At 31.4% G+C, this 12,022-nt stretch overlaps 1 protein-coding gene and 1 long non-coding RNA gene across 2 annotated transcripts; both read right to left on the reverse strand.

Annotated features, from left to right (window-relative positions):
- Positions 1 to 1,809: 1,809 nt before the first annotated feature.
- Positions 1,810 to 5,507, reverse strand: LOC108474007 (hypothetical protein At1g04090). The gene is made up of 2 exons (XM_017775866.2): positions 5,063 to 5,507; positions 1,810 to 3,775 (listed from the first exon to the last, which is right to left on the reverse strand). Exons 1-2 carry the CDS (start codon positions 5,193 to 5,195, stop codon positions 2,190 to 2,192), a joined length of 1,719 nt encoding a protein of 572 aa, XP_017631355.1. The 5' UTR covers positions 5,196 to 5,507; the 3' UTR covers positions 1,810 to 2,189.
- Positions 5,508 to 9,458: 3,951 nt separating this feature from the next.
- LOC128283801 (uncharacterized) lies at positions 9,459 to 11,143 on the reverse strand. The gene is made up of 3 exons (XR_008274211.1): positions 11,069 to 11,143; positions 10,515 to 10,600; positions 9,459 to 9,697 (listed from the first exon to the last, which is right to left on the reverse strand). It is a non-coding gene; the product is annotated as an uncharacterized LOC128283801 (long non-coding RNA).
- Positions 11,144 to 12,022: the final 879 nt, after the last annotated feature.

Here is a 12,022-nt window from a genome sequence, read left to right on the forward strand (position 1 = left end):
AAAGAGGTGAAGTCTGAAATAGGCGAAAATTACAGAATTTTGGACTATGCTGCTCCAAATTGCAACTCTTTTTGGATATCAAGTTTTAATACATCCTTAAGGCTTTAATGGTACTTTGTATCAGTATGTTTATGGAGTTATTATAGCTCATAACCAGTTAAGATTTAATTTGAAGGCAGGGGCACATATCCATCTAGAGTGTCAAGCCATGGTCTATGATGTACAGGGCCGCCATTTATTATTACATACGTTAAGATAAGCCTGATTGCACTAAATGTCTTTTAACGTGTTAAAAACTAAATTGGTTGTATAATTTCTGAAGTTTCTAGTTGAGTTTTAATATTATTACTACTCTTTTATTCATGTCTTTCATTAGTTTTTTTTTCTTTAGACTCTTTCTTTGCGAAAGATGTGCATTTAATTTTATATTTTTCTTTGATCAATTTTAATTCATATAGTTTTTAAATTTTGAATTTTCAAATTTTTGTCTTGATTCAAATTGCAGCGCTTAAATTCATTTGGTTAAATTCAACTATTAATCTTGTACTAATTATATAGTTGTTTGGCGATTAGACTTTACAAATATCAGAATTTAATGAATTTAATAATTATTATTTGGTGAGTATTGAAATTTATAAAATTTGAGAAGTACAGATATTTTGAAATTTTATAAAATTTGAAAAGTATGGAGATTAAATCTACTTTATTTTATTAGATGATGTTTCATTATCTGGTTGCAGCATGTCTCATTATTTTCTTTTAGTTCTCTTTTCCTTGTTCACACTTTTCTTTTTATCTTTTCATTTTCATAAACAAATACAAATTAAAATAAAAATAATGTCATGATTAAACTAATTTTTAAATTTATAATGAATTATAAAATTATTTAATTGTATCACTTTTATGAAAAAATAATAATTTTCTTTTATATGAATATACTATAATTTAAATTAAATGTTTTAATGAAATATTTTATGAATTAGTATTTGAACTAGTTCATAATTTATAATTTAATAGTAATGCTTATTGCTTCTCATTCTTTTTTCATTTTTTTCTTCTTTAAACTACAAGGAAAAACAAATAATATTATTTCTTCACATTTCTTGTTTTCGTTTTCTGTATTTATTTTCAATTTTCCCTCGTTAGAATACAAACGGAAACAAATAAAAATTCTATCTTCCTATTTTCTCTTCTTTCTTTTTTTTTTCTTTAAAATACAAGCAAAAATAAAATAAAATTTATCAGCTCATAAAAATACTTAAGATATTTTTCTCATATATTTTATAATCTTTTCTTTTATCTATTTATAAATAAATATGAAAAAACAAGGAATAGTTCATATCATAAGTATATTAGTTGCACTAATTTAATTGAAGCAAATAAAATAAATAAAGTAAAATATATGTATAGTATTAATTAAAGAATGTAAATAAAATTTTTGTACTTCATAAATAATGTGTTTTTACATAATTATTTTACTCAAGAAAAATAGGGGTGGGGGTGGGGGTGGGGGTGGGGGTGGGGGGAGTACTTTAATAATAGTCAATTATTATTATTTTTGTCCATTTATGAAAAGGAACCTAATAAATGCACCATCCACGCCACCAACTGAAATGTGTTGGAGGTCGAACAAAAATAGAAATCTATTAGAAAAGTTAAATGAAATGGGCGTTGGAAGAACCAAATTAGAATGATAATGACAATTTGAGGACTCAATTTTGAAGTTTAAATTTTAAATCGTAATTCAGGGACCCAAGGTGCAAATGCAATTAACCCAATAAGACAGAAAAATTGGAGGGAGAATGACAATTGACAAACAGGTTTCACATATACTTTTGGTTTCAGATTTTACAGATCAAACTCAAGGACTAGCACACAACCTTTAACCATAACACTATATATTTACGGATCAATGCCAAACAACACATTTTTATACAACTTCCCCCATTTCAACCTACTCTCTATCCACCTTAAAAGAATTTGTATATAGCCACACGGATGCATACTACCTCTGCACTCTGCATTATGCATTCTGTATTTGATTCATCAATTTGTGGTTTCTCTCTATGCCGGGAGCATGGGCACATCCTTTGTTCTCGACAAGTTCCCCATGCTGACTTTAAACAGTGGAAGGTCTATGGACTATGAATACCATGCCAGTATGAATGTACACAAAGCAAGATAAGGTATCAACTTCTTTCATCTCCTACCCAATTATCCTTTTCCTTTGGTCCAGTCGGACCTTCCTCGCCGTAAAGCTCTGTTGGAAACAGGTCAAAGATGTTCTCCACCGAAAACCGAACAAACAATGGGAGGAGGCTAATTATCTTATCCAGTTCAGACCTTGAATCATATACTATGGTTGGACCCCATTCTCTCATGTACTGCAACCAACACGGTTCTGTAACTACTACTCCAAGATACTCAGCTGCAACAATCTGATACCTAGTGCTTGAATCTACAAAATATTTGCTTCGAGCAGTATCGTTTCTAATTCCAATTCCGAGTTTATCTGACCCCTGAAGGTAAATCCCGGGATGTGGAAAACTAGCATGCCCGTGTTTGGATGAGTAAACGATTGGCTTATTACCTTCAATAAATTCCAAGTTGAAAGCATCAACCCACTCACCACCACTATGCTGTGAGAAGTATACTTGCCATAGTTCGCCAGTGAAGTTGCTTATCCGAAGAGTGAAGTGTTCCCAGTCACCTACATGTTGCCCGATTTTGTTCATTTGTATATTCATTAACCCGATCTTAAGATTAGCCGGTCCGTTGAAGGGACAAAATATCCACATGACAATATCAGTAAATGTTCCACCCAATGCTGGTTTTACATGAACATAGAGCTCTGCACTTTCCAAGTTCCCATTTCTAACATTTTTTCTTGCATTATCATCTCTTGGTAAATCTATCCAAAATGCACCATCATTTGTCCCTCCACTCGGCAAGTTAGAACCCAAATAATCAATAGGTTCACCATTAACCTTGCCATCTTTGTACAAAAGTGCCCCGTTTTTGAAAAACCATTGCACAGATGATGGCATACAATCTTCATTGGGATGAAAGAAAACCGTTGCACCGTAGTGCTTGATGAGAGCGTGAATTTGGTCCAAATTTGGCATTGCGTGTAATGAAGGATCAAGATTCTTCAAGCATGCAATCTCCAACTCTTGATTTTCAGAAACAAAGTAGGTGCAACAAAAGAAAGTCCCAACCGAAACGCCTTTGCAGAACATTCCCCTTCTGCAAGGTCTAGTGTTCCAAACCTGAAATGTGTTGGCATCAGTAGCAAGTATGGTGTCCATAATTTCACAAGACTCGGTAAGATCTTCCCTGACACATCTAACTTCTTCCACATCAGGCTCATCCGGGGTGTCAGTAACCAAAATTCCCATCGCTTTGTATCCCAAGGGAGGGTTCGGCAGCCAGAAGAAACCACAACCACTACCACAATCTGTACTCCAAATCAATGAGTAGTTAACAGGCTTTCTCAGTGCAGGAAAATCTGTATCGGAGTCATAGTCACAATAAACTTCTGTACTCGAAGCTACCCTCTCCCGAGCCACAAGAACATACCCTCTCAACAGCTGGTCATTTGGTTGACAATAATAACCGAGACAGAAGAATCCATCCGGAATCCCCACAGGCTTATAAAACGTGACACCTTCCGCTTTACCTCGCAGCAAACTGCAGCTCCATACCCTCTCAAACTCAGTAATTTTAACCACTTCTAATTCCCCTAGGTTAATTTTTCCAGTACCAAATCCTTGACCTGAGAAATATATGGAAGTACATCATTATCAAAGTGAATAATAAAGCTCAACTACCATATAATGATTGAATAATAAATTAGGCAAGCTTATCAGTGGTTGAAACAAGAAATTTGCAGGGAATGTTAGTTAGCTTGTTTCTTGGTTATCAAGTCATCAAGAAAACAACCATCAAATTGCTACCCTCTTTGAAGTAAAGGGTAAAGGGGATAGATACCCCACACCTCCAACAGCAACCTAGAATGTTTGTAAAAAATAGAAATATTGACTAACTTCTTGTTCAAGTTGCTTAAGCTATTGAAATTCTTCTTGAAACAAGAAATAACCATTTTTTTACAAAAGGAAAAAAAGAAATAAAATAATGCAACTAAAGGTATTGGAAATGAAAATATACATTAAAAAAAAACAAAACAGACAAACAATATCCTTATGACTTTTTCTTTCTGACTATGATGTGGGAGTCCCAAAGAAAAAGGATGACTTTATTAATGAAAAATGTTGGTAAATATCTAACATCATTGGTAAAACCATATTTATAGAAAGAAAAACATGCTATTTTATTTTTTAAGAATTGGTAATTAAATAAAAATATTTTATTTATGAATATTAATTAAAATTTAATTTTTGGGATCCTAATGGAAAGAAAACAGCGATGTATATGTAAGGTAGAAGTTAATTTGATGTCAAAAGAGTGGAGAGAAATTCTTTCAAAAGGGGGAAGAAAAATAAGAAAACATGGTTACATTGATAAAGGCAACAGAGAGTAAAGAAAGTCTTAGATTTTTGGAGGCAAGCAAGTTTCTCCAGAGTTCCAATGCATCAAAGAGCCATTAATTTACAAAATCCAAAGCAAATATTGGGCCACCACCACATCCATAAATGCTTTTTAATTTTTATGTAAGGCAAGAGAAAGGAAGAAAAAGCCTCTAGAGCCATACAAGCATATTCCTTCTGCTACTTAATTTTGTTTATATTCATAAATTTATATTTAATAATAACAACCATATTTTTTTGCATTAACTATTATTTAAATATTATTATCCAAATAATTAGCTAAAATCTTTATAATCATCATACTACATGGTAAATTTTATTCAATAAGTAAAAGAAAACAATTGTTGCAGAAGAAAATAGTGGGAAAAAGGAGAAAAAAAAAACCCATATCTCAAGTAATCATGACTATATTTAGGAAGGGAAAATAAACACATAATTTGAATCAGAAATTCCTGAAAATTAAAAAGAAATCAAAGGAAATAATGGGTCGTGAATAGAAAAAGAGAAAGGCATACCTAGAGGCCATTCTGGAATTGGAGAAGGCAAGAAAAAAGGCTGAGGCTGAGGCAAAGGGTATTGATGATCGGTATGTTTGTGCCAACAAAAACATTCACACCCAAACATCTTATCTCCCAACAACTCAAACATAAATCCCACCCACAAAATTATCTTCAACAGTATCACCCCCCAAACCCTCTTTCCACTTCAATTCCTTTTCATACTTCAATACAAAGAGACTCCAGGAGAAAGAGAAGATGGAGGGAAAGGAGAGAGAAAGCCTCCCTTCTCTCTGTGAAAAGAACAAACAAAGATGACTAAACAGAAAGTCTCTTAACTTTTTGGTTTTATAAAAGAGGAGAAAGTCTGGGTTTTGAGGGAAAGTTTTGACGGGTGGTGATGACGGGAATTATGTTAAAACTTGTACTCTAATACAACACAAATACATATATATATATAATATATATAATAGCTTTCATATGTATGTATGTATGTATGGTGTTTTTAATTGTTTGGTTTGGGTTTGGAGTTTACTTTGCTTCAAATATTCATTATAGGAGGAAACCTACCATTATTTTCTTTTTAATATTTCACACCAAATATTCCTACTCTCTCTTTAAACAAATTGGACTTCACTCTCTCCTCTTCTTATTTTCTTCCGACAAATTTCAAAGTTTGATAAAAAAAAATTTAAGCTAAATTAGTTTCAAATCCCTGTATTTTTCTGTATTCTTCGTATATCTGAAACTTAATTTTATTTTTATTTTTAAAATTTTACTTTTTATTTTTTTATATTTCAAAATTCAAATCCTCTTTTCTTTTCTTTTCAAATGCTTTTATTATTTTAATAGATTTCATCATTAATAAATTTTTATCATTGCAATAGTGATTTTTAATTTAATGTATTTACTTTAAATATAATTGAATTAACTATAAGTTCGAAATATTTAAAATTTGTTTGAATTAAATATAATTTAATTTATCGATAGAGTATTAATTAAATTGACACGAGTATGATAAAGCGCATTATCCTCCTATTTATGAATTAAAGAGAGGTTATGGGTAATCTTAGATATTATGTCAAAAGAACAAAATCACAACCTATAATAAAATTGTTTAAAATATATAAATTAATTTTACAGAAATTCAAGATAATTTTAAACCATTTAAATTTTCATTATTTAGTAATTAAAAATTAAAAAGAATGGAAATAAAATAAAAACATGATGAATTAAAAGAGTATAATTCATTTTTATTTAAAATTAAAATAATAGCCAAACTTTATAAAATAATAGTGAGATAAATTCCAAAAAAATAAGGAGATAAATGCATTTTTCAAGAAACGTGAACTTTAGGCTGCTTTTAATATGTCTTCCATCATGTGGCCCACATTTTGGCTCTTCCTTTTGTTTTCGTCTTTTTCAATCTTTTATTTTCACTCGCATTTCCAACTTTAATAATTATTTTATCCATAATTCTTCTTTCTAAACATGTTTTAAGTAATGAGTCTACCAACTTTATTTTACTAATATGAATTTTATTTTAGTTTATTTGAATAAATATTTAATTAATTTAATATTTTAATTTCATTTTGGCATTTATAAACTCTATTTTGTCTCTTATGGTGAGTTTCGTTCGAATCAAGTGAAAAATTTTCGAGTTAATCGGATTGATAAGGTCTATTTTATCATCTTAACTCAATTTGAATTTTTTTTCAAATCAAGTCAAGTAAAATGAAATTTAAATCGAATCGAATCTAGTGAAATTGTTCGAGTTAAATTAAAAATTAAACATGTCAAATTAAATCCTTGTTACAATATAGCACATAAATTTGAAATCTTTTAAAGTAAAATAATAATAATAAATAACAAGATACTTTAGTATGATAAACTTGAAACATTAATTAACTTATTTAGGTTCCAAAATTATTATTTTAGAAAATTTTAAATTTTAGCTTTCTTTATATATTCTTTAGAATTTTTAAAACTATTATAATTTTTAAATATATATATAAATTTTGAAACTTATATATATTTTTCATTTCTGAAAATTATTTTGAATTTTTTTTATAATTTTTGTTGAGAAAGAGATCAACTTGCTCATTTTCAAAATTGACAGAGACTAAAGTGGTGTTGTAATGCCCTCAACTCGACCCGATTTGCCAGGTTTGGGTCTCGGGTGTTACTACACAGAATACTTAAATGAATTATCGAAACAATTGACAAATACTCCTTACTGCAAATATTTTTCTTATTATTTTAATTGAAATGCTGAATATCTAAGAACAAAGGAAAGTATTTAAAATAAAATAAAATATTACAACAGGCTTGTTACAACTCATTACAGAATCAAAGTTTGTTAAAGACAGACTCTTAGGGGTAACCCTAAGTTACGCCATTATCCCACTGTATGCATAATAACTCATTTCGCCGCTAACTTGGTGTGTTCCTGGCCTAACCCTCCTAATGCATTCAAACAACTATCACACTTGAAAACAATAGCAAATCTTGTAAGTTCAAGAGAAATTGGTGAGGTTTATCACAAAAATACTCTGGCGAATAGTTAATCAAATTAGAAGAACATCAATGTGCCAGCTACTTTTTTGAACCACTTACTTCCATTCCGGGCAGATACTATCATAGTTTTGGCCTACACTTACACGCTAACTATCATACTTTTAACATATCAATTCTTTCTTAATTGTCTAACTGAAAATCCTTCTAAACATTTCATAAATCATAGGTGCTTCGTAAGATAATATACCTTCATAGCCCCATTTCATATAGGCCATCTCTTAAAACACACACTTACTCCAGAACAGTTGTTCACATATATTAATCAGTAGCGGATACATACACATTTGGCAAATACTTATGCAGATTTGAATATCATTAAATTCATAATGATAATATACTACATAGTTCATTCAGATGAATTCCACAACCACTTTATCATAAGATCCCAAATACTTAGGATAAAAATAACACAGATCTCATTCAATTTCGAAAGAAGATATAATATAACTCAGATATGGAAAATTCAAAACAACTCAAATTTATCGATTACATAACTTAGACAAACTCACATTAACAATTTATTATGTCTATCATAACTACGAATACAGCCAATTTCAACACTAATAGAATATCATGGTGGATACCCTTTTTTTAACACATAGATACATACTTCTTTCAGAACTTCCTTTATCTAATTCAACCAAATTATCCTTATACGTTTCATAACCTTATCATAGCAGTATCTATCACAAAACAATCAGAATTTATCCAGAACATACCATAAGGGCAGATAACTACGTCTTACCAAATAGACTTAGCTGAGCATGCCACAAAGGCCAACCAGAATACACCATAAGGCTTCATACAGAATCGCGTGCTCACTATCTCAATGAACTATCACAGAAGGTGTCATGGGTTTCTTCCTCATGGATTATACACAATTTCATGTACCATGACCTACCATTTCGATTCATACATTATCAAAGGCTACACCATGAACATACATACAAACATATCTTGCCATAGGTCTTAGCCATATGGACTTACACGCACATTCATGTATCTAACCTGCCATTCCTGACTTTGTCTTATTAGAGGCTACACCGTGAGTGGTTCCAAATCATATTAAGATGTCATGGGTCTCAACCTCATGGTCTTACTATTGTTTTCATATTGTGATCTACCTATTTGGTTAGCAATGTAACGCCCCGTACCATAGACCATTTCCGGAGTCGAACAAGAGGTGTTAACGGACTTAATTCATTACTTAAACAGCTCATACAATTCATTTTAAAATTTCCAGACAAGCTGGCTAACTGTATTATAGTTGCTTTAAAAATCATATCCCGAGTTCCGAAACTCGAAAGCCAATTCCGTAAAATTTTCCTGAAACTAGACTCATATATCTATCTAGTAATTTTTTTCTAGAATTTTTGGTCGGGCCAATTAGTACAATTTATTAGTTAAAGTCTCCCCTATTTCAGGGTTCGACTACTCTGACCTCTATGTATTACAAATCAGATATCTCAATGTACAGAGCTTCAATGACTATGCCGTTTGTCTCTAATAAAACTAAACTCAATAATGAATCTGTACATATAAAGCATGACTTCTAATTATCTTTGTAAAATTTATGGTGAATTTCCAAAGTCAGAACAGGGGATCTAGAAATCGCTCTGGCCCTGTTTCACAAAATTTTAAACATCTCATAAAATATAGCTCATATACCTGTTTCGCTTCTTCCATTTGAAAATAGACTCATCAAGATTCGATTCTATAACTTATTCATTATTTAATTCCATTTCTACTATTTTTAGTGATTTTTCAAATTCACGTTACTACTGCTGTCTGAATCTATTTTATGGTAAATTTTACCTATTTCATGGTTTTCCATGGATTAGCTAGTAATTTGACATACATAACACCAAATATGATCATGATTAGTCATTCCAATGGCTAATCATTACCAAGCATTTCCATACCACTCAATAACCATATCATAAAACCATATATACAAAATGATTATAATGCTATACATGCCATACTCAAAATATACAAGCCATTATGCCAAGATGGTATACGGATAGTGTGAGCGAGCCTCCGACCGTTCCCGATTTCCGAACTGGCTTGTCAAAACTATAAGGAATGAAAAGGAGGGAGTAAGCATAAATGCTTAATAAGTTCACATGCAAATAGCAAGTAACATAACCATAGAAGCAAACATAAAACATCATTTGCATAATCATCACCAAGACATTCATATCACATTTTCATTTATCATCTTACCATATTGTTGTTATATCGGTTTTTCAACCCGAGGGTTAAGTACATACCTGTTCAAAGTACCCATTTCACAAAACTTACCAATACGTCCCTTTCATCTAGAGTATTCCTCCATTTCAGTAGAACTTTACCCGTTGAACACATCGGAATATAATTCGGATACATGGAAAGTTTGCACATAAGTGCCACATATGTAGCCAAGCTACCATGTAACCCGCCCATAAGCGAACTCGGACTCAACTCAACGAGCTCGGGCGTTCGCATCCATAAGTGAACTCGGACTCAACTCAACGAGCTCGGATGCCTAGTTACATCTCTCGAACTCGGACTCAACTCAACGAGTTCGAACATTCGCATCCATAAGTGAACTCGGACTCAACTCAACGAGTTCGGATGCCAAAATATCCCGGTGATATGTCACTTGTATCCTAATACATTCCTAAGGTTCAACGGGACCTTTTTCTGAATCATGTGTCTCAACCATCTTCTACGGAATGCTGATTCTGATACTCTAGGTAGTATTTCACATTTTCCAAGTATATCACATAATTTGACATATTAACAAACAATTATCACAAGATAATATTTCATAATAATTATCATATCATTTAAATAACATTAAAACATTTAAAATAATAACCATGTCACCAACATTTACATATGAACTTACCTCGTATGCAAAAATGGCTACTTTTACCATTTCGTCCACAACTTGGTATTTTCCCCATTTTAGCTCAAATTTCAGTTTTCCTTGCTCTATCATTTAAAACATAGTCTAATTAGGACTCACATTATTCAAATTGACCCAAAATCATATTTTGAAAAAATTACAATTTTGCCCCTAAACTTTTGCATATTTACACTTTTGCCCCAAAGCTCGTAAATTAAACTTCAGCCTATTTTCTTATGTTTTATGACATGCTGATCATTTTTCCCTTCTATGGCAACATCAAATTCTCACTCTAACTTGTACTTATGACTATTAGGTATTTTTACCGATTAAGCCCTTTTGCTCGTTTTTGCTTAAAACCGAGTAGTACAAGTTGTCTAACATAATTTAAAACCTCATATTCTATCATAAAACACCAAAATACACAAATTTCAACTATGGGTATTTTTCCAAATATGAACTCTAAGTTGAATTATTGCTAGCATAAGCTAAATCGAGCTACAGGGACTCCAAAAACGTAAAAATCATTAAAAACGAGGCTAGAACGGACTTACAATCAAGCTTGGAAGCTTGAAAAACCCTAGCCATGGTTTCTCCTTGCTACATTCGGCCATGGGGTTGAAGATGAGCAAAATTGGCTTTTAATTTTGTATTTTAATTCATTTTACACCTAAATGACGAAAATGGCCTTACTACTAAACTTTCCAAAAATTCCATCCATGTCCAATTTTTGTCCATAGACTTAGAAATTGGTAAAATTGCTATTTAAGACCTCCTAATTAATATTTCAAAACAATTTCATACTAGAAACTTCTAGAATACAAGTTTTGCAAATTATTCGATTTAGTCCCTAATTTCAATTTAAGCACTTTATGCATAAAATTCCTTCACGAAATTTTCACACAATCATGCAATCATATCATAGACCTTAAAATAATCATAAAATAATTATTTCTATCTCGGATTTTGTGGTCACGAAACCACTATTCCGACTAGGCCCAAAATCAGGATATTACAAGCAATATAATTACCCTACCAAAGGCATCACAGAGAAACATTTGCTTAATAATCACTTACCTAGATGATCACCTTTTTCTAATTCATACAACTCGTCTATTAGACCTTACTTACATGTTTACCAACCATTATTCTTTTAACAGAACCTTCTACATATCATCATGGCACATTTCTCATCTTTACTATACTCATACTCTTACCAATTACTGTAGACATCATCATCCCTTATATTTGTATTTCTTATTTGAATAGTTCATATGAAAAACTCAGGATGGAAACTCATCTGACACTCACCTACTGTAGTTCAAAGCTCCAAGCTCAACCATCCTTATCGAACCAACAGCAACAACTGTTTACATAATATAAGGTCACCATTAAAACTCATTTAAATACAAATTATTATCATCTTAATCACTAATAACCCCCATGCAAAATCTTATACTTAAAACTTACTGTTCAAATATCATATACAAACTTACTTATTCAGAACT

This window comes from Gossypium arboreum, chromosome 11 (genome assembly GCF_025698485.1).
Source record: "Gossypium arboreum isolate Shixiya-1 chromosome 11, ASM2569848v2, whole genome shotgun sequence".
Lineage (NCBI taxonomy): Eukaryota > Viridiplantae > Streptophyta > Magnoliopsida > Malvales > Malvaceae > Gossypium > Gossypium arboreum.